The sequence below is a fragment of the Balaenoptera musculus genome, chromosome 1 (genome assembly GCF_009873245.2).
Source record: "Balaenoptera musculus isolate JJ_BM4_2016_0621 chromosome 1, mBalMus1.pri.v3, whole genome shotgun sequence".
NCBI classification, from domain to species: Eukaryota; Metazoa; Chordata; class Mammalia; order Artiodactyla; family Balaenopteridae; genus Balaenoptera; species Balaenoptera musculus.
In genome coordinates, this window is record NC_045785.1 from 99,988,731 (window position 1) to 100,012,941 (window position 24,211).

Genomic DNA, 24,211 nt, shown 5'->3' on the forward strand with positions numbered 1-24,211 from the left:
GTGCTCTGTTTACAAAGTTGCAATAAGTTTTCAGGGATCAACCCTATCCTATTTTCTCCATAATCTTCTCTTATTTTTGGTGCATGATTTTGCAGAAAGCAGTATCTGAAGAAAGCATATTTCACATTTTAGCAGAAATACCTCATTTGCAACACATATACCTGGCAAAAGATGCAGTGCTTCAATACTGACACAATTATTTCACATTTTAACCTCTCTACAATTGGAATACATCTTACAATACATGAAATCTTTCAATTATAATTGCCAGGTTTTTTTTATTTTTTAGGGATAAAATAATGGTGCATTTTAGAAGCTGTTGATTACTTAGATTTGATGAAGTAATGTAGTATCCAGAATGTAAAGAACTACAATTCTAAAAAGGCAGGCAACCCAGTAGAGAAATGGCAAAAGACTTGAACAGCCACTTCACAACAGAAGAAATCTCTGTGGCTAGTAAATATATGAAAAAGAATGTTTAATCTCATAAGGCAGCTGCACATTAAATACGCAGTGAGATGCCTTTACATACTTAGCACGTTGGCAGAAGTTTAAAAACCTGATAACAAGTATTGATGTGGACACAAAAGGATGCATATGATATGATTCCCTTCATATGAAGTTACAAAACAGGCAACACTAAGCTGTGTTGCTCAGAAATGCATTACTTAGTTGGTAAAAACATTTTTAAAAGGAAAGGAAATCATCATCACAAATGTCAAGATGATGGTTACTTTGGGGGTGGAGGGAGGGAGAGATTTATGATTGGAGGCACACAAGGGGGCTTTTGGCACCCTGGTAATGTTCTATTTCTTCACCTGGATGAGTTTGCTTTATTATTACTTGTTAAACTTTATACATATATATGTTTTCTGTACTTTTCTGTATATTTCAGAGTAAAGCAAAAAGGAGGGAGGGGTCAGTTATATCAAAGGTTGTTGATTGGCCAAGTAACGTGAGGACTGAGACTTGACCATTGGGTTAAGCAAAGTGGAGACTCCTGTTGCACATAACAAATTGTCTCAGTGGGAGTGGTTGGGGCAGTGATCTGATTGGAATGGGCCCACGAGAGAATGAGAGGAGAGGAATTGGAGACTGAGTAAGCAGAACTTGGAGGAAGTTTTATGTAAAAAGGAGAAATATAGTGTTGACTGGAGGGGATGTACAAAGCTTTACATTAAACATATAGAGTATCAGGAGAATAGAAAGGTAAATTTTCTGGAATGCTTATGGCAATGTGGTAGGGTAGGGGAAGGTAGAGCACTTTTTATGTGTATGAGAGTACATATTTTGAGGGGGAAGAAGTGAAAATTTATAATACATTTGTAAAAAGAATTAACATTAAAGCTACTTTGTGAGTCTTGGAAATATATATGTTGGAATCACACATAACATTTTATGTCTGTTAATGGAAAGAATCATGAACACCATCTTGCTCAATGCCACGTTGCAGAAAGAGAACAAAGCCCAGAGGGATTAAGTGCTTGCTCAAAATTGTACCATTAATAATCATCCCAGACTAAAACGCAGAGTTGCTCCTGCCCCTCGGGTCAGTGCTTTTTTAAATAGTATTATCTATAATATGGTTTGCTCTTAAATTGGGTTTTATGTAGTCATTATGTTTTATAGTAGAGTTTATTTAGGTAATATTTAAATTAGCCTTTGCTGCATAACAGACTACCCTAGAACATAACGGCTTAAAATAACCATCATGTATTATTTCTCATGATGTCATGAGTTGACTGAGCTCAGCTGGGCCCACTCATGTGGCTGCAGTCACTGGCAGCTCCGCTGGGGTTGGAAGGGCTAAACTGGCCTCACTGACATGTCTGGGGCCTTGGTGCTGTTTGTTGGTTGGGACTCTCTCTCATCATTCAGTAGTCTCGCCTGGACATCTGTACATGGTGGTGGGACTATTCCAAGGAGGCAAAGATGGAAATCTAGACTCCTGAACTTGCACAGCATCACATTAAATTATTCGAAGCAAGCTATAGTCCAGTCCAGATACAAGAGGTGAGGCAACAGGCCCCATCTCTTGATGGGAGGAGGTGCAAAATATGTGGCCATGTTTTTCCATCTATCACAGCGGCTAATCATAAATTTAATAGCTGAATTTATTTTCTAATGTTAACTTTTACTTAATATGGAACTAAAAGCTGTTGATTTGGGGAATCTAACAGTGTAATTTTAGTCAGTATATGAGAAACAAAAATTTGATAATGAAAAAATGTTAAGAAAAAGGGAAGTTATGCTTTCCTAATTAATTTCGTATCCTGTGTGATGTAAGACAAAGAAATGCTCATTTTTATAAAAAGCTGGGTAAAAATAAGGGGGAAAAATTCATTGATTACAGTCTTTGTTGCTTAGAATGTTGGCTTAATCATTATTTTCTGAGATCATCACCATTAATATTTTATCATCATCATTGTGGATTTTTTTCACATGTTACAAAATGTAATAGAATGTAATGCCACTAAAAAGTAAAAGCAATTAATAGTTTCCCATGAATTCATTTATAATAATGATAGCATATTGCCAGGCACTGTGCTAATTCCATTTGTATAAAATTTCACTTAATTTATTTGACAACTCTCTATATTGAGTACCTACTGTGGTTCTTACATGGTGCCAAGACTTGGGGCTATTGCTCTGAACCAAGTAGACGTAGTCCCTGCATATTGCCATACCCTAGATGGGAATCAAGGAAGGTTCTCTAAAGAAGCTTTCTAAACCAGGACCTGAAGGATGAGTAGGAGTTAGCTGAGGTAAGAGACAAAGGGAATAGGAAGTCTTCCAAGGAAAAGAATGGCTTGGACAAAAGCCTTAGAGTTAAGCGAGTGCAAGGAAGATTAAAAGAATTGGAAAAAAAAAATCTATTATGGCTAAAACCTAGAATGTGAAAGGCGTGAGGCAAGAAAGAAGCTGAAGAGGTAGAGTCTGGATTTTATGCCAGGATCATGGGAACCATTGATGGGTTTAGAGGTTTTTCGCTCAAGATTGTTTTAGAAAAGTCAAACTGGCTGCAGTTTTGGTAAGGGGTGTAGCCAGGGAGAAGAAAGGGTTGACCCTGGGAGGCCAACAATACAGGCCATAGATAATGATATGAATTAAGTGAGTGTGAGAATGAAGACAAGTATATAGATCCTACAGGTATTTAGGAGATGGAATCAACCAAATTTGGTGACTGGATGTAGAGCAGAGGGAAGAACCCAAGGTGACTGACAGGTTTCTGGCTTGGAGTGCTATTAACAAATAGGGAGCATAAATAGAGGAATAGGCTTGGGAAGGCATCCTTGGAAGGACAGTATCCCAACCCTATTTCCAGGCTAAGTACCTGGATCTCTTTTTTGTATTCTCTAGTATTTGAAATATTTCCAATATCAGTTCAAAAAAATATTGATGCTTGTTCAGTGAAATTCAGTAAAATATAGCAATGCTGCCATAACCTGAATTTATATCTTGGATCTGAAAGAAACATTTTACTTTGGCATTAATTCCTTAATAGATAGAAATTTAGTGCTCTGTTGCTGTAGTGAATTTCATTAAGCAATTTACTGCTTAATATTTTGAAATTACTTGAAGAGAATAATGGCTAAGAAGCAATATGTGAGTTCCTATCTTAAGCCCTAAGCCCTTTATTCATTAGTCTAAAATAATTTCATAATTAATACTTGTTCAAGTTTTTTAAATGGAGCTCAGTGAGAGTTTTTAAAAGTTGTTTTTCTTTTTTTATTGTCCTTTACAACTCTAGTAAGTAGAATGTTAGTTTACATTTATGTAAGGAAGTAAAAAATATGTAAGGTAGCTACATGAAAATGAAGCCTATCCTTGGTGGACTTATCTCTCCTTCAAATATTAAGTAATAATAATTGAGGTTTAAAAGAAGAATTAACTGTTGTGTCTTGGAAAGTTAAGCTTTCTTGGACACTAACATTTTAATCTTTGTAATTTTGAATTTCATAGCCATCTGTAGCTTTTGTTAAAGTATATTTACTCATCCTACATTATTTATTGTCCTACTTTCACCTAGGAATGTTAATTTGCCTAAAATTCTCTGATCATCATTCTAGAAGATGCAATATATTCAGTAGTCTGTTTCCCATGTGTTCTCTATAAACTGAATTTTCTATTATTCTCAATGTTTTATAAGTTTAAAAGCACTTTACAACCTATTTTTTTCTTGTTTTTTTTTTTTTTTTTCCTTAGGCACTACAAGGGCCCCCAGGGATGGGGAAGTACCAGGGGTGGACTATAATTTCATTTCTGTTGAACAGTTCAAAGCACTGGAAGAGAGTGGAGCATTATTAGAAAGTGGAACGTATGATGGTATGTCCTCAAATATTGACAACAGCAACCCAGAACACTATCTGATTGATTGGAATTATTTCAGAGGGAATTTGGTCAGTAAAATACCATTTTTTAAACGTTTTTTCTATCAGTCTTTGGGAGATTTTTCTTTTGATTAGGCTATTTATAATTTATTAATTAAAATGGGATTAAACAATAAGCAAACGCATTCTATGTTATAAAGTTGATTGTGAACAGTATACTAAAATCATTCAAACTGGCCAGTATGCGTATTTCATAGTAATTCACATTCATCATATGAACTCCACAAGTATTTGTGAGTTCTGTTTGTGGTTGGAAATAAAACTACAGTACAATTTAAAAAATCTATTTATACCTTGCCTCTCTTGGAGAAAAGAGAATATAGATTTGAGGAGGAAAATAACAAAAACAGAAAAATTGGTTTTCTTTTCATAACTCTTTACTCACTTGATTCTAGGAAGTACTGATTTAAGATCAATTTCAACTTTTAAATGATTCTTTGTTAGATCTTTTTTTTTTTTCTTTATCTAACACTCTTCACTGGCAAGCTTGTGCACTCCCATAGCACCCTGTACTTCTCCATCATTGCTTTATCAGCTATTATAATTGCCTTTTTCACAAGCTCTGTGAAAGCAGATATCACGTCTTTCTTACTCAATATTATCTTCAGTGCCTAGAGATGGTGTTCAATAAGTATCTAACCATGAATTCAGCATATCCAAATATGCATTTGTGCTCTATCCAAAAGAATAATTTCTCTCTTTAGCTGCACCAAGAGCTCAAAACAGGGGAGTCTTCATTTACTTCTTTCTTTTTCTCACAGTTTTCATCTAGTGTGTTACCAAATCTAGTCATTTCTTCCTTTGTAGCAGCTTTCGCACTGCCTTTCTTTTTACTTTCATGACCTCATTGCAGGCTCACTGGACTAGCTCATGCTGGCTGTCGCAGTTGATCTCATTTGTTCCAGTCTCTTCCCTCTCACCAATCCCCCCTGCTCGTTGCTACTATGCTAGTCCTCCTCAAGTGCAGTTCTGGTCATGTCTCTCTCCTTCAGAATCTTTAATGATTTCCTTTTGCCTGCTAAGTTTGACCCAGCCACCCTTTCTGGGCTTAGCTCCCATGACTCATTCATTATTTATTAATTTATTTGATCCTTCTTTCATACTATGTGCCAAGCACTATCAGAGGGGCTAGAGATGCTGTGCTGAGCAATACTGAAATGATACTGCCTTCATAAATCCTATATCTTAGTGGGGAAGGCAGTCAAAAAACAAACAAAATAGCCAAATTGAGATGTTATGAAGGAAACAAAAACAAGGGATTTAAAGGAAATAATAAGAATATCTTATTCAGATAAGATGGCCAGTGGAGACTTCTCAGAGGAAATGGCAGCCGCTTATTTTTTACTTTTATGCAAATAGCCTGCTCTCATTCACCTCCCTCTTACAGGCAACCATTCTGATGTGTTTAATGTATATGTTTTTGTTTGCATGTGTTCTTGCAAAATGTATATTGTGTCTTGTGTACATGTATTTATTATTTACATCTGGACCATGTTCTAAATGTATCTCATTAGTTGTTAACTGTTTTCACTTATTACTGTGTTTTTTAGATTCATCCATGTTGCTGTACTGTATTTGCATGTAATTCATTGTTTTTTAACTGCTGCACAGTACTCCATGTTGTGACTCCACTACCTAACCATTCTCCTAGTGACGGACTTGCAGATTGCCTGCAACTCCTCATCACCACAGATAAATCTGCAACATCCTCACACACGTCTTCTTACAGACCTGTGTGAGAATGTCTGTGGAATATGTATCCAATTGTTGGGTTATAAGGTATACCTATAGTTAATGTGATGAAGTAGTTTTGGGTAGCTCTGCAGTCTCTATTCCCATCAGCAGTGCCATAGGGATTTGGTTCTGTAGCAGATACAGTAATGACTCCACGTACTCCTCAACACTTGGCATCGTCCAGCTTTATAATTTTGCCAATCTGATGGTTGTAGAAGTGGTATCTCATTTTAATTTTAGTTTCTCTGGTAGTCAGAGAGTTTGAGCATCTTTTCATATGCTTGTTAGTTTTCTTGGACTAATGCAAATTGTCTATTCATTTGCTTTGTCCATTTTTTAAAAAGTGGGATCTCAATCACATTGCAGTTTGTAGACATTCCTTAGATATTTAGATATTAATCCCTTATTGGATATAGATGTTTTCTCCCATTCTGTCACCTAATAACCTTGTCCTGTGTTTCTTCATTAAACAGAAATCCTTAACTTTTGTCTATCAGATTTATCACTGTTTTCCTTATGATTTATGCTTTGAAGTTTCGTTTAAGAAGTCCTTCTCTGCCCCTAGATCACAAAGATACTCCTCTACATTTGCTTCTGTTAAGAACATGAACAGTCATCCACCATTTCACACCCATAAGATTGACAGAAATTTTAAAGTCTGATAATTGTGGGAAATGGAAACCGCCACACACAGCTGGCGAGAGTATATAATGATACAATCCCTTTGGAGAGCATCTTGGCAATAGCTAGTAAATTCAAAGATGCACCTAACTCTGACCTAGCAGTTCCCTCTCTGGATGCCTGCTATAGAAAAACCCTTGTCTATGTACATATGCAGACATGTACCCGAATAGTCATTATAGCATCATTTGAAACAATAAGGGAATGCAACCAACTCTCTTTTAGTAGAGGAATTAATAAAATACATTTTAATTTGTTCATAAAAATGGACTATTATATAACAGTTAGGTGACTAGAATCTACACGTATCAACAGGAAAAAGTCTTAGAAATACAGTTGTATAAAAAGAAGGTTGCAAAAGGATACGGACAGTATACTGTTTAGAAAAAAAGATATGAAATGTCATAAACACTCCATGAAGCTTTTATTAAAACAATAGTATTTATATGTTATGTATGCATATACATATGTCCTAGATGTACATAATATGCAGGGAAATGACATATACCAACATAAGGATAACTCGGGGAGAGAGTGGGAAGAACAGAGACAGGAAATTAGGGCTTTAATTATATATGTGACTGTATATGTGTGTCATTAAAGAGGGAAAAAGGGGAGACCTGAAAGGAATCTGGCAAAAGTTAGTATCTGGGGATGTGTAAATAAATAAGTAAATAAGTTTCTAATACTATTCTAACACTATTGTATATGATTTTATATAGGTTTAAAATCTGTAATGGTTGACTGTTCTATTGTAAAAATGAAAACCCTTCAGAAAAGAAAAAAGAGAAAAAGAAAAAGCTCCAAAACAGCTTCAAAAAGATGAAAAACTTTTTCTGTGAATAACTATAGTCAAGGTTCACAAACCTTGTAATTCTGAACCTTCCAATATCTGAAATCTTGATATTTACCAACAATTCAAGAAAAATAGATCCAATTTACTTATAAGCAATGCTAGTTTTCTTTTTTAATCTAAGCCAATAATTTTTTTAAAATAAGGAAACTGCCAGAATTTATTATGAAGTTCTAAATTCTTATCAGTGATTATGGATATAGCAATCACAATATCCTGAATTTCTCTAATTTTCACCCTAGAGTCAGATAATAATTACTAAGAATACACAGTAAAATGTGTTTCTAGTGTCTCCTGTAAAACTACCGTCCTTAGAAAAACTGAAAAAAAAAAAAAAAGTAAAAGTGGACTTTTAACTTTTTCATGGTACATCCAAATTTCTTGGATTATTATTGGACATAATGCAGGAAAAAATGAGACCCTAGAGCATCCTATTCCCCAACCAAACCTCTGTTTGGAGCATTTCTGTGCCCTCTGTCCCAGAGAAATGTGAACTGGATTTTTCATTGGTCCTTGCTTTACTTATGGGCCAGAAAGTTTGCAGAGATCCTCTTAGTCTGTTTTAATATGAAGCTTTCCATCCATCTGCATGACAGGAGTAACTCCATTTCAAACGTGGGTTTGGAAGCAAGGGAGTAGTTGAGTGGGGAGAGGCAAGATGTGGTTGAAAAGGCTTATTATTTTGATTCCATTGTCTTGAGTATTTTAATGACAATTAACTCCCGAAGTCAAATTTCCAAAGAATTTATCTTAATACTTACCCCCTCAAAGCAAGCACGACTTAAGGTAAACCATGTTATTTGTAGATTTGCCTCACTGATGTGGTGAACAACCTATGTTGTTGTTGTTGTTGTTTTCATCTTGGAAAAATAATCCATTATATACCCCATTAATTTACTGTATATGAATGAGCATCTTTTATTTATTTATTTATTTATTTATGGCTGTGTTGGGTCTTCGTTTCTGCGCAAGGGCTTCCTCCAGTTGTGGCAAGTGGGGGCCATTCTTCATCGCGGTGCGCGGGCCCCTCACCATCGCGGCCTCTCCTGTTGTGGAGCACAGGCTCTAGACGCGCAGGCTCAGTAATTGTGGCTCACGGGCTCAGTCGCTCCGCGGCATGTGGGATCCTCCCAGACCAGGGCTCGAACCCGTGTCCCCTGCATTGGCAGGCAGATTTCCAACCACTGCACCACCAGGGAAGCCCCTGAATGAGCATCTTAATTACCTCCTTAGGAGCCAAGGAATTTGGAGATTTTTTTTAAAATAAAAGAAGAAGATGATGAGTATTTTATTCCCTGTCCATGTTTATCTTTCTATAACGTCAGCATAGTGGTTGATATAAGGTCAAAACTAGCAGGAGCCACAAACTTTTAATGTAGCTAGACCCACTGAACATTTTCCATTGTACGTGGCTGCCTATTGGGGACTACATGGAAAACTGAGCAGATATTCAGTTGTTTTCATTCTATTCTGGGACATTCATTTTTACTGCAAAAATTACTGATTTACAAGACAACATATTAAAGTATTTCTTGCTTTCCTGAGAGTAAGCCAATATTGAGTTATGCTAATAAATTCTCTATTTGTTCAATAAATTGCCAGATAAAATAATATAATTAAAATGCTCAGAAAAACTTTTTAAAAATTACTTTTACATAAGCAGCCTACATTTCAGAACAGACTGGTTGGTTCTTAGCTTTATCCTTTGCCTGCATATTTCCTTATTTTACCAAAATAGTTCATTATGTTACATATCAGAACAAAATTATTTGAGTTAGTTTTCTCCTCCTTTACTCCCACTTTTTATGCCAGTTCGTCTTACACAAGAGCATTGATGCATTTAAATTCAGAAATTAGGCCCTAATATAGAACTCATGCAAAGCAAGCCCTGTAGGAATAACTAACCTACATACGTAAAGTCAACTTCCTGGCCTTAGGTACAAATAGTCTTAAAGTGTTAGATAATGTTAGATAGTATATAGTGTTAGGGCACTTGAGAAATAAGTTCTTCCTGGTCTTTCTGTCTCCTCCTCTCCCAAGAAAAAGTGCTTTGGCCTCCTTTTAGCCAACGGTGGGTATTCAAAAACTTCCGTATAAGATAACAGGGCAGAGACATACACTAGATCATTTTGTTCTGACTCTCAATTCAGCATTCAACACTTTCAGCAGCTGTTATTTTGTCCACTTCAGGAAACTTCTATGGAACTCCCAAGCCTCCAGCAGAACCCAGCCCTTTCCAGCCAGATCCAGTTGATCAGGTCCTCTTTGATAATGAGTTTGACACAGAATCCCAAAGAAAACGAACTACATCTGTCAGCAAGATGGAAAGAATGGACAGTTCTCTTCCTGAAGAGGAAGAAGATGAAGACAAGGAAGCTGTTAACGGTAGTGGAAATGCAGGTTCGTCAGTAGGTAGACAACTTCTGGCTGATCCTCAAGGCTGACTTTAATATGACACTGAATTGGAAGTAGTAAAATTTTCCACAAAGCACATGCAGAGAAAGTGATGGGATTCTCAGGGGTTTTTTTTAAGGTTTTGTGTGAAACAGTGTATCTCTGTTGACCATCTTGTAAGCTGAAGTGAGTTGCTCCAAGTGGCAGTTTTGATAAATCAATTATAAACTATCATTAGTGACAGTTTTGATAAATCAATTATAAACTATCATTAGTATTGATAATAATACAATTTGCCATTACCCTGCTGCCTAAAAGATTTGAGATTCATTTCTGGTGCTTGCATATGGGAATCTTGTTGGCCTAAGTCCTACTCTACAGAATTAGAACAAAATGTAGACGTTTTAAGATATAGCCTTCAACCAAAACAAAGATTTAGAAGTATGCTAAAAATATTTATCTGAAAGGTTGTTAGCAATATGTTTGAGTTTAAAATTCTGAATCACTCAAAGAAAATTTCCAAACTTGACTGTCATATTGTTCCATTAAATGCAAAACCAACAGAAATTTAGTGGTGGAGAATCTTCTCCTTTTGGTACCCCTACATAATGTAGTGATTGCTTACGCAGCAGTCCCCCAATCTTTTGGTACCAGGGACTGGTTTCATGAAGACAAGTTTTCCACGGACTGGGGCGGAGTGGGGGATGTTTTGGGATGATTCAGTACCCTTGATTTAGTTATGGTCTCTGTGCAGTCAAAGTTCTCTGCTAATGATAATCTGTATTTGCAGTCAAAGTTCCTCTGCTAATGATAATCTGTATTTGCAGCCGCTCCTCAGCGCTAGTACACCACCTCAGCTCCACCTCGGATCATCAAGCATTGGATCTCATTAGGAGTGCGCAACCTAGATCCCCCGCATTGCAGTTCACAGTAGGGTTTGCGCTCCTAAGAGAATCTAATGCCGCCGCTGATCTGACAGGAGACGGAGTTCAGGCGGTAATGTGAGTGATGGGGAGCGGCTGTAAATACAGATGAAGCTTCGCTCACTCACCCGCCCCTCACCTCACCTCCTGCTGTGCGGCCCGGTTCCTAACAGGCCATGGACTGGTACCAGTCTGAGGTCCGGGGGTTGGAGGTTGAGACCCCTGGCTTAGGAGATTCTTGTACTGCTAGTTAAGAGTATAAATAGGAAACCACGGAATCACAGCAGAACTGATTTCAGTGCTATTTATGATAATAATTCCATTCAAAACACTAGAATATAAGGTTCATAAGGGTTGGAATTTTGCTTGTTTTGTTTCATTGTGCTATTTCTTGAGCCATAAACCATGTTTAGCACATAGTAGAAGGCTAAAAAAATATTTTTGTTGTACTAATAAATGAAAAAATTTGATTATATCTTCAAATTTGCAGAATCCATTACCATTATCATTTTCCCAAAGTATCCTGTTGTTTTCCTTTATCAGTTATTAAAATTTGCTATTATCTATTGTTTTAATACATTCATTGCTTGTGTCCCCCTCCAGAGTGTGAGTCCTGTTTTATGGTCCTAACATCTCACATTGTTGTGTCGCAGATATGCTCAATGAATTACACCAATATATTTTGGTGAAAACGGGTCTAAAAAGGTTTAGGTGAATTCATATCTAATTCTTTAGAGTTGTTAAGGGAAGTCATCATATCCCTAGAGACTTTTGATTTTGATGTCAGCTTTACCTCTCCTCAAAATTATGTTGACATTTTTAAATGCTTAAGACTGGGATTAGAAACCATGACTCTGTCCCCAAATGGGAATTTATATGTTCTTAATTTGAAGGAAAAGAAAATGCCCTTTTTTTTACTTCCTAATGCAGAGCCTTTCAGTGAGCACTGCAGTTGCCTTAGAGGTAAACCCATCTGTAAGCTCCATAGTTTATGTTTGTCATATAAGACAGCTGTTAAACCAGGTGTTCCAGACTCTTCATTGTTAATAAAGGGAGTGTATCCAAGAGTGTGTGGGAGGCAGTTTGTACACTCCCTCTTGTGTGTAGGCAAGAGGGGATAGAGATATCTGCTTAGAAACACAGTTAGTTCTTCCATTGTAACAGAAGGTAGAGTAAAATGGGCACAGTTGCTATGTAGATATAATGGTGGGAATTTGTGGAAGTTCTGCTTGCATCTATTTTCTCAGTGAAATAGGAAACAAGGTCATCAAATGAGATTAGGGATAAGGCAGAAGTAGGAGAAGATTTAAGGAGAAGGAAGGTATGAATCGTTATCTAGGAGAGTTCAGAGAGAATGGACTAAAGAAATGCCCTATGATTGTCATACATCATTAAATGCCCTCTTGAGGCTACTGATCATGAGTTAAAAGCGAAGTAGTTACTATCGCCTGCTTTCAGCTACATTACTGGCAAGGAGTATGTGGAGAGTAAGATTTAAGTAGAATTATAGTTCAGCCAGTCAAGTATGGTGAAGTAAAGTAGGGTAAAAGGAATCAGGAGTATTTACAAGGGAGTGAGTATAGTGGTTGATCATGGAATTTAAGTTGGGTAAGTAGGGCAGTGAGGACATGGCTAGGGCATGGATCGGGGTGAGGAACAGTGAAAGGCAGTAAGTAGTAGGATTAGTGGATTATAGAACTTGGTTGGATAAAGGATGGTTGGAGTGGAAAGTACTATAAAGAATGACATAGAATGATATCTAAGGCCTCTTCTAAGAGTCTCTGATACTGAAGCAATTGCCCCAAAGTTTGGAGTTATTACAGTTATATTATCTTTTAAGTTCTAGAAACAAGTTTAAGTGCATGAATTGTGAACTCCCTAGAGAGTCACCAAATTTTAGTATTCTTACCTACATTGTGGACTTTGGAACTCTAAAAGGATTTTAATATTACCAACAGAGAATTATATTTAACAACAGTAGTCTATTGAGTTTATTTTAAAAAATTAGTATTCTTTTAAAGGCCTGTGTTAAAATGTGCACAAGGCAGCTTGATAAAGCAGTTAAGAACATGGACCCTTTAAATTCAAATCCTAGCTTTGCTGTTTATTAGCTGTGTAACCTTGACTAATTAACTTATTAACCTTGTTGGGGCCTTAGTTTCCTCTTCTATAAAATGGCAATAGTAATAATATATACTCACAGGGGTTGCTGTGAGAATTATGAGTTAATATATGTAAAGTGCTGAAAATAGAGCCTGTCACATAAAAGAACTGTATAGGTGCTGCTGTGGCTGTTGTTTTAGTATAATATTGATTGATCTATATTTAGTATATACAGAATTGATTCTATTGTTGTTTTTTTGCTTCTTTCCCTGACTAGCATCAGAGGTGCTGTACAGGGTTAATGTCACTTAGCAAATTAAAAGAAAATCAGTGTGTTTATTTGTTTTTTCAAAAGTTATAGCAGAATGTGGACATAGTAGACAAGGAAATTTGCAATATATATTTGGCATTTTGTTAGAATTAAGGCTGTTTGAAGAGAATGTAACTTTATCTACTTCTCACGCTGTTCTGTTGGAATAGCAGAAAACAGAGAGAGGCATTCTGAGTCGTCTGATTGGATAAAGACTGTCCCAAGTTACAACCAAACAAATAGTTCCATGGACTTTAGAAATTATATGATGAGAGACGAGAATCTGGAACCGCTGCCCAAAAACTGGGAAATGGCCTACACTGATACGGGGATGATCTACTTCATTGAGTAAGCACATGTCTGTATCTTTTCTAATGTGCCCTGCCACTGTGAGACTTGCCTTTAAGTTTTCTTAACCTCATTTCACAAGGCTTCCATTTCTTTTTTCTTTCTTTAAAAATATTTTTCATAAAAGTTACAATTGATTCTTAATCTGATTGTTTCCCTGGATGATATTTCATTTTTATTTGATTTGGATAAAGGAATATTGTATTTGACATCTGGTTTTATAAAAAACAGGAGGATTAAAAACAGATTTATCACTAATAATGAAAAATGCAAGGAATAAAGGATATTTTGCTTTGCCTTTTTTTTTTTAACCTTTTGGGTAGAGTGTCCAACTTAATGAGCATTTCACAAATTACCATCATTTGGAAGGGGACCATATTTATTAACTGAGCTAAATATTTTCAGACCTAGAGATCAACGTAGAGATTAGTGAATTAATCTCAAATTGGAAACACCAAGAAAAGATCCTTTGATCACATTGTTATTCTCCCACTGCTTCGATAATAACTTTAATTTATATTTTATTGCCTTCGTATATATTTTCTTACAGGATTTTTCTTTCTTTAAGATCCTCATATTTCAGATACTTAAACTATAACACTGTCTACTCAGCAGTGTGATGGCTTTGTTTTAGCATTAGTATTTACTGCATGGTGACCTGGGTCTGACCTGCTCCGGGTCTTAGTTGCAGCACATGGGCTCTTAGTTGCCGCATGCAGGATCTAGTTCCCTGACTAGGGATCAAACCCGGGCCCCCTGCATTGGGAACGCGGAGTCTTAACCACTGGACCACCAGGGAAGTCCCAGAAACAGACACTTTAAAACTTTTTATTTTATTTAACTCTTTTATTTTTAAAGAGTCCCAGTGAGGGCAGAGACTCTATCTGATTGTTTGTTCATCTCTATATTCTCAGTCCTCAGCACAATGTCCACACATCACAGGCACCTAAGAAATATAGTGTTTTTGGAGGGAGAGAGGAAGGAATTCAGCCAGCAAGTAAGCAGGGTTTTCAGGGCAGCTTTTTTGGCTAAGATAATGCACAGTATGGGGCCATGTGCCCACCCTCTGAAACATTTTTGACTGCTTAGATAAGCATCTGTTATTATGCGCTTAACATTTTATCCCTTCTTTAGAGTCTTCATTCTCAAATTAGTGCCTCTAGCATTACATTTCCTCTGTGGCAGTTTTGAAGTAATAGACTGAGAACAACAGGACTATTGAATCAGAGGTATACAAATGAAGCCTGTAGGAGATAAATGTTCAAACGTCATATACCTTTTAGTCACTTTTCGTCTTTGCTTTTGAAATACTTTTCTCCCTCTTTATTTTACTGTTTCTAATTGAAATCTTTGTTCAACAGCCACAATACCAAGACAACCACCTGGTTGGATCCTCGTCTTTGTAAGAAAGCCAAAGCCCCTGAAGACTGTGAAGATGGAGGTAGAGATTCAGAAACCTTTTATACCATACTTATTCTCTTTATCCCTTCTTGCTCTTCTTGCTTAGATAATAAGTTTTCCAAAATCCTAAACAAACCATAATGTGCATAAGCACATAAGGAGTGGGTGGATATCATAATCAGCTGATTCTGGTCATTATGTCATTGCATCTAATTTTGTGAGAGTCTTTATTTCTCTTTTTTTGAGAAGTATACAATTAAATCCTTTTAAAAAAAAACCTTAATAAAAATGAATTTGCCATTTTTTTAACTTTGTTTTAAAACAAACTTTTAAAATTCTAAATAAATAGTTTAATAAGTTAGGTGCATTCTCAACCACAGGGTAGCCTTATCATGCCTGCTAATCTCAAAAATATATTTAATTTAGTATCACTAGGATAGATATGCCAGTATTTATAATCCTTTGCCATTTACAGCAGCAATAGAAACTCAGTGAAAGTCTTTAATATACCTCTCACCCAGACACAATTTTTACTGCTTGGTAGAAAAATTATTTCTCTGCGAATTATTAGATAATAATGCTTGTCTGTCTTGTATGTTACAGGTTCTATTTAATGGTATAGTCTTACAAATAAGTATAGAATTTACCCCAACGAAAATGTTTGCTGTGCCTTCTTGAATATAGAGTGTAGATGAATAAAATTTGCATTGATTTTGTATGACTCATCAGAAATTATTTACCTTGGTTTTAAAAAAAAAAATGAATGGATTAGAATGAAAGTCAGATAGTCCTCCTATAGATTGAATTCCAGTCTATGAAAAAAATTTAAGCAGAATTGATACATATTTTGTTCAGCATGATAGAATTTTTCTAGGAATAAATAATTGGAAAATGAAATATTTAAAATTTATTTGTAATGATATTAAAAAAAGATACCTTGGAGCAAATCTACTGAAAGATGTGCAAGTCCTCTACACTAAAAACTACAAAACATCACTGAAATAAATTAATGAAGACCTAAAATAATGGAAGAGATATACTGTGCTCATTGATATACTATGTAGGTAGGATAACACATATTGTTAATGATGTTCATTCTCCCTAAATTGATATCTAGATTCAATACAATCCCAATCAAAATTCTAAAAGTCTGTTTTTAAGAAACTGACAAACTGATTCTAAAATATACATGGAAATACTGTACAAAGACTCTAGTTAGCCAAACAGACTTTAAAAAGGACAAAGATAAAGGACTTAGGCTACCAGATTTGAAGACGTACTATAAAGCTACAGTAATCAAGAGTGTCGTATATCCATAGGCTAGAAAATGGATCAGTGGAACAGCATAAGAGAATCCAGAAATAGATGCACACATATGTGATCACTTAATTTGCAGACAAGGTGCCAAGTCAGTTCAGTGAGGGGAGGAAAATCTCTAACAAATGGTGCTGGAACAATTGGATATTCATAAAGAGAAATGAACTTCAACTATATCCTTACTCCATGTACAAAAAATAATTTGAGATGGCTCAAAGCTAGAACCCTAAAGCTTTTGGAAGAAAATTTAGGAGAATATCTTCATGATTTTGAGATTAGCAAAGATGGAGAAAAACAGTAACCCTTGTATATTGCTGTGCAGAATGTAAAATAGTACAACTGCTTTGAAAAGCAGTTTGGCAGTTTCTTAAAAGGTTAAATATAAATTTACCATATCACCTAGCACTTCCATTCCTAGATATCTACCCGAGAGGAATGAAAACATATGTCCACACAAACACTTGAATGTAAATATTCGTAGTAGCGCTATTCATAATAGCTAAAAAGTGGAAACAACTCAGATGTCCATCAAACAATGAATGGATAAATAAAATGTGGTGTAATCATACAATGGAATATTGTTCAGCAATAAAAAGAAATGAAATACTATACATACTACAATACGAATGAACCTCAAAAAATGTTATGCCAAGTGAAAGAAACTAGACACAGAAGATCAAGTATTGCATGATTTCATTCATATGAAATGTCCAGAATAGGCAAATCTATAGAGCCAAAGTAGATTAGTGGTTGCCCAGTGCTAAGGAAGGGAATAGAGATTAACTGTAAACAGCACAAGGGATCCTATTGAGGTGATGGAAATTTCCCAGAACTGGATTGTGGTGATGGTTGCACAACTCAGTAAATTATTAAAAATCAATGAATTGTACATTTTTTCAAGCAGAACAATTTTATGTGATATGTAAATTATACCTCAATAAAGTTGCTTTTTAAAATGGCCAAAGAGGACTTCCCTCGTGGTGCAGTGGTTAAGAATCCACCTGCCAATGCAGGGGACACGGGTTTGAGCCCTGGTCCGGGAAGATCCCACACGCTGTGGAGCAACTGAGCCCAGGCACCACAACTACTGAGCCTGCGCTCTAGAGCCTGTGAGCCACAACTACTGAGCCCACATTGCCACAACTACTGAAGCCCGCGCGCCTAGAGCCTGTACTCCGCAACAAGAGAAGCCACTGCCATGAGAAGCCCATGCACCACAATGAAGAGTAGAGCCCGCTCACCACAACTAGAGAAAGCCCACGCACAGCAACGAAGACCCCATGCAGCCAAAAATAAATAACTAAAAATAAAATAAAATGGCCAAAGAACTTGAACAGACATTTCACAAAAGAAGATAAAGAATAGCCAATTAAGAACATGAAAAGGTGGTACATCAACTATACCTCAATTTTTTTAAAAGCATAAAAAGGTGCTTATCATTAATCGTCTCTACAGTGAGATGTCATTCACACCCCCTAAAAGGGCTAAAGTCAAATACACTGACAATACCAAAGATCGGTGAGATTGTAGAGCAACTGGATCTTTTACTTGTTGGTGGGGATATAAAATTATGTGAACACTCTGGAGAAATGTTGGCAGTTTCCTATGAGGTGTTATGTCAAGAGAAATGAAAACACATGTTCCCCAGAAGACTTTACCTGAATGATCATGACAGCCTTATTCATAATAGCTCCAACCTGGAAACATCCCAGATATTCATCAACAGGAGAATGGATAAACATTCTCCTGTTGTGGTATATTCATGCAATGAAATACTACTCATCAATAAAAAGAAAAAGCTGTTGATAACACTCAACAACATGGATGAGCCTCAGAAACATGTTGTATGAAAGAAGCCAGACACAAAAGAATGGATACTTAATTATCCATTATTTAAAGCCTAAAACCAGGAAAACTCATCTATGCTGATAGAAGTCAGAAAATGATGGGGGTGGAGGGGAGAATGGTGAATTGAAATAATTCTCTGGAATGATGGATATATTCTCCACCTTGTTTGGGGTGACGGTTATATAGGCACATGCAATTGCCAAAACTCATTTTTTATACTTGAACAAGCACTTAAATCAATATTTTAATCATTGAATGAGCACCTAAGATCTGTGTATTTTGTTGAATGTAAATTATACCTCGAAATAATTTTTAAACTAATTTCTTAGACTTCCTTTGTCTATAAGGCTCTTCATAGTAAGTTTCTTATGGTGAAGTCACCCATTGTGAAGGTAAACTAGAATATGTAATACTATAGAATTGGACTTTTTAAAGATTGTGGTATTAGTCTTCTCGGGCATGTCTCTTTTGCTGGGCTCCATTCCTTTTCCTCCCGACTAATTGTTTCAGTTCAATTCTCTGCCTTTTCCTGTTTCCCTTGTAGAATGTATTTATTTTCATAGCCTTAACTATCAATTTACTGTAGCTGGGCTCCTTATCTAAACCTCTAGTATTGTCCTCTGTTCTGAATGCTATTTCTGTATTTCCCATTACATTTGAGACTTTCCTTTTGATTGCCCTACTAGCACTTCAGATAAACATACTTAAAACTGAATTTAGCATCTTTCCCCCATAGTCACCCCATTCCTCTTTCTGTCATAGGTACCACCCTCATAATCATCTGGGCCAAAATCCTTTGAGTCACTTTTGCTTCTTCCTCTCTGTTTGCTCTATTCCCTATATAGTTTCCAATTCCTGCTCTTTCTTTTTTCTATATTTTGCCAATATATTATTATGAAAATTTTCCAACATAGAAAAACTGAAAGAATTTTTCAGTGAATACATGTATTATAATGAACATTTTGCTCTATTTGCTTTTTCACATAGCTACCTATGCCTCTATCTATTCATGCTTTTTTTTTTTGTATCTTCCTCTCCCTTCCTCTGACTACCACACGCTTGGATTTTTCTTGGTCTTTTTTTCCTACAGTTCTCCTCCAGTATATCTTTTATGCCAGTGGTCTGTAAAATGGTGGTGTTCCAACTATCTGTTCGGGTACAGGAAAAAAATGTCAGAACTTTTCATAATGTTTCTATTGGGAAAAAATAAATTAACCTTCTCTACTATTTTATATACAGATTGGTAATGGCATTCTACCTCATTCTGTATGTCAGATTATCATGTACACTCCCCAGAGTGTCTTGAGGGAAGAACATGGGTGGCACCCTTGCTCTTGCCAAGAGCCCTGTAAAGTTTTGCAGTTACCTGTACACAGTTGAGTGGATTTATAGACTATGTTACATGGTTTTTAACCCACACAAAATTAAAATGTGGCTTAAAAGGATTTCTACAAAGACACTGCTGATTGAAGATAATACAAATATGCAAGCCCAAGCTAATAGTGAGAAAATGGCAGAGCTGACACTTCTCATACACCTCATGTGAGCTTTTTTAAACCACATTGAGGTAAACTAGGGATAATTGTTTAGTCTTCATCTCTTTATTTTTTATTTATTTATTTTGGCTGTGCCCCGCGTCATGTGGGATCTTAGTTCCCCAACCAGGGATGGAACCCGTGCCCACTGCATTGGAAGCATGGAGTCTTAACCAGTGGACCGCCAGGGAAGTCTCCCATCTCCTTTTTAAACTTCTATTTTGTGTATGTTTTATTATGTAAATACATGTTAGTAGAGTAGTATGTATATGTTTACGAATATATATATATATAAATCTCTTGGAAGTACATTGTCAGATTTTTTACTGATAAGACTACATGATCAAAAAACTTCATACCTCTCCCTTGCTCAGGTTAATGGCCATTATAGTTAATGGCTCCCTACTGTCAGCAGAATAAAGTCGAGACTCCATGGGGAAGTATTGAAGATTTTTTGTAATTGAACTGTATTCTATATTTCTCTCTCAAAGTATTATCATGCCATAAGTATGACACATTTTTATCTTTGCCTTTGCCACAGGCCCATTTCTTCTGCCAGGAACCAGCCTTTTCCCCTGTGTCCACCTGGCTCGTACCTACTTATCCTTTTAAGCTCAGATGTAAAGTATAATTTTTTGTAGCCTCCTCTGTCATTCTCTTCCAGGTCAGGATTAGGTGTTCTCTCCTCTGTGCGCAACAGTACCACATGCATATTTCTGTTGTAGCACTTACTACTACATTGCCTAGTAGGCACTACTAGGTGCCTACACTCTGTAGGAGCAAGAATTTTGTCTTACCTATATATCCCTTCAGTAGAGACTTAAATGTTTGGATGTAAGAAAGGAAGGAGGAAAAGAAAGAAAGGAAAAGAAGGAAAGAAGCTACTCTATGCTCCAGATTATTTTGGTCATCCTTCTTGAAAATAATATTTAATTTCTTTAAGGTTCTGAGGGAAGCAATAAATAATAATTTTGTCTTGGGACTTTCCTGGTGGTCCAGTGGTTAGGACTCCGCGCTTCCAATGCAGAGGGCGAGGGTTCAATCCCTTGTTGGGGAACTAGTAACCCACATGCCTCATGGCCAAAAAAAAAAAAAGTTAAAAAAAAAAAAGAATTCTGTCTTCATTCACTAGTGAGGAGTCAATAGAGAGAAAATAGGAGAGCTGACACTTCTCATACACCTCATGTATGAGACACAGGACGCAGGAAACAGAGATGAGGTTAGAATACCATCTGCTGAGTGAACATAGCTTTAGCTCTGCACCTCTATTGGGCTTACTAATATTTTACCCCTACAGGAGGCAGACTTAAGCACTCAATCTCTGGTCTCTGTGTTCAGCTGTTTGACCCCTCCCACAAGGCAGACATGGTGAAAAGACCAGATTGCACCCTCTCTGCAGGCAGGCTAGCATCCAGAACAGCAAGAGAACCCAAGAGGCCCTGAGCCAAGCACGTAGAATTCATTCTCTAAAACTCACCAGTCAGATCAGACATCCTTTCTTCCTTGGAGAACAAAGTAAAGGGGCTCAGAGAAACTGGAAATGTTTCTCTGGATGAGTGTGATCCACTAATGCTCTTTACATTATGGGTGACCATATGCCTTGGTTGGCCAAGGACTAATCCAGCTTATTCCTGCTGTCCCAGCATAATTAATAACAGTGTCCCCTTTTACTCTCAAAAGTGTAGAATACATTATATGGTCATCTTAATTATATCTTTCTTAAGATAGAGCAACCAGAATTGCAGTCAGTATTCTAAGGATGTTCAAAACATTTTAATCTTAAGAGTTACTCTCCCACCCCCAGTACTGGGTGTGCCTTTCTAACATCACCTGTACTTCCCTATGGGGACCCCAAAATTTGGAACCTTCAACCTATTTGTTTTATGCTCGGCCAACCATTATCACTTTTGCTGTATATTTTGTCTCCTCCCTCAATAGGGGAGAAATAGCCCCACAATAGGCTATTTCCAGACTAGACTGTATCTGACTTACATTGGTAATTTCCACAATACTTTGCACAGAGTAGATGTTCAAAAGGGGATAGTAATAACAATATTTTAAATGTCAGTTTTTATAGTTTAAGATATTGTTTGCATTCTGCTGAACATTGAAGATCTTCTAGAAAAACCTCACAGTTTCTAAAACTTGCCCTTTTCTCCCCAGTCTTGTGATATTCAAAACCTGTGTTTTTATACCATATCTGATGGTTTAATCGATGTACATATTTATCTTCCACTTAAAATAATTGTTATAGTTAAATTTAGTTAAATTGTTTTATCTTAAAAATTCAACATCAGGAATCCATTTTACTCTCTCAACCCACTCCTTTTCTCTTAAGATGAAAGAAAGATTAAATTTTTTACTAAAGACATTTTTACTAAAATGTATTGAATGTCGATATTGTTTTTAGAATTTAGAGAATGGTAAAAGAAAATTATCAACTGAATAGAGCTCCACAATGAGAAAACAATTGTAGTTCATATATTTAAATAAGAAAAATCCTATTTGGAGAAGAGGAAAGAAATTTATGGGCTTTAGAAACAATCAACTGCTTGATATGCCAGAAATAGTTTTGCCTTTTCAGTCAGCTTTTGGGGGGAATGCTTTAGCTTCTAACACAGAAAAATACGGTTAGCTCTTTCCTATCTCAAAAGTAAATAAACACGTTTTCTCTTGACCCTACTTCTCCACAGTTCTCACACTATGTTTTTCACAACCGAGTTTCCAAAAAAAAGAAAAAGAAAAAAAGAAAAAAAAAAAGGCTCTCTTCTTAAGGGCTCCACCTTTTATTTTACTCTTTAATATTACAATATGCTGAATTTTGCCCCTTACCTTTCTAGTTAAACTGGTTTTCTTAAGGTTACCAATAACCTCCGGCCTGATTGCCAAACGTAGTGTACTCTTTTTAGCCCTTATCTTGAGTCCTGACAGCTTTATAAAGCATTTGTTAGCATTGACCATGCTCCCCTCTTGTCTTCTTTGACATCATTCCCCCTGACTATTCTTACTGTCTCTGCTCCTTAAATTGTTAATGCCCCTAAGCTTCTATTCTCCATCTTTTTCTGTTCACAATTTATCTAGGTAATCTTGTCCACTGCCATGGCTTTAACTACAATGTCTCCCCAATCCTTTCCTTCCTACATTTCTCATTTGAGGACCAGGTTCATATTTCCAAGAGATTGTTGGATATCTCTATAAGGATGTTGCATAGCCCCTCAAATGTAACACCTCCCAAACTGAGTTAAATATTCTCTATACCTGAGCTTCCTGCCATCACCAAATGACATTACATCCTCCCAGTTCCGTGAGCCTAAAACTGGCTGTCATCCTCAACTTTATCCTCACCCTATCTTCTTCATTGCAGTTGAGTACCAAGTTCTATCAATTCTGACTTTAAAAAACCTGCCATCTCTTAAGTGTCCAATGGTGCTAGGCACTTTTCCCATATTATCTGTCTCCTAAATGCCTCTAAATCCAAATTAATACCTCTTTCCTCTTCCCACAGCTATTTTCATCATTGGTATCCAGTAAATATTTGATAATATATCATCTTCATGCCTGAAGAGCCATTAACCTTGGGATCATCTTGGCCTCCTCCCCTCTCTTCCTCCCTCAGTCTTCGTGTTAGTCATTGAGTTCTGTTGCTTTGACTTCCTTGTCTCTATTATCCATTCTTTCTCTGTATTCCCACTACCAGTGTCTTAGCTCCAACCTTCATAATTTCTTACCTAAGCTATTAATGACTTTCTTGTTTGTCTGCTTTTATTCTCACTCCACTCCATCTATTTCATCCGTTATCACTGCTGCCCATAATCTTTCCTAAATATAAATGTAACCATGTCTCAGTTCAGCTTAGTCAGTTTCATCATCATCAAAATAAAGACCAAACTTCTTAACCCAGCACTCCAGAAATGTGTTTTGGTGCTTGCTTATAAGACAAGCCCCCTTGCATACATCCTTCACTCTAGCCCTATCACATTATTTGTAATTACTGAAAATGCCAGCCATTCTTAGTACCTCAGTGCTCTTTGATCTATGGAATGGCCTCCCTCTCCCCAATCCCAACTCATTCTTTAAGACTGCTCAAACATCACCCTCTTTTAGAAGGCTTTTCTGATAGCTGCTTTACCAAGCAATTGGTGTCATTCCTCTGCTCTCCCCAAAAGCTTGCGTTTACCTTCATTATATCATTTCTCTCTTCTGTCTTCATTTTTAGACTATGAACTCCTTGATGTCAAGAACTATACTGTTTCTAATTTTTATTTTTGCATAAAGAAGAAGGAGAGAGGAGGAAGAGAAGGAAGGGAGGGGAAAAAGGGAAGGAAAAGGGGAAGAAATTCAGTAAATGAATTGACTCACTGGATAGTGTATAG

General features: G+C 36.5%; 1 protein-coding gene across 2 annotated transcripts in view; it reads left to right on the forward strand.

Moving 5' to 3' along the window:
• The window catches only part of MAGI3 (membrane associated guanylate kinase, WW and PDZ domain containing 3), a 249,282-nt gene that overhangs the window by 165,244 nt on the left and 59,827 nt on the right, over positions 1 to 24,211 (forward strand). Inside the window, exons 3-6 of one of the 2 annotated variants that reach the window (XM_036826556.1) lie at positions 4,207 to 4,326; positions 9,850 to 10,059; positions 13,560 to 13,737; positions 15,099 to 15,178. In XM_036826556.1, the coding sequence (XP_036682451.1) occupies positions 4,207 to 4,326; positions 9,850 to 10,059; positions 13,560 to 13,737; positions 15,099 to 15,178 (588 nt within the window). The remainder of the gene's footprint in view (positions 1 to 4,206; positions 4,327 to 9,849; positions 10,060 to 13,559; positions 13,738 to 15,098; positions 15,179 to 24,211) is intronic. The other variant, XM_036826563.1, reaches the window with a different exon arrangement.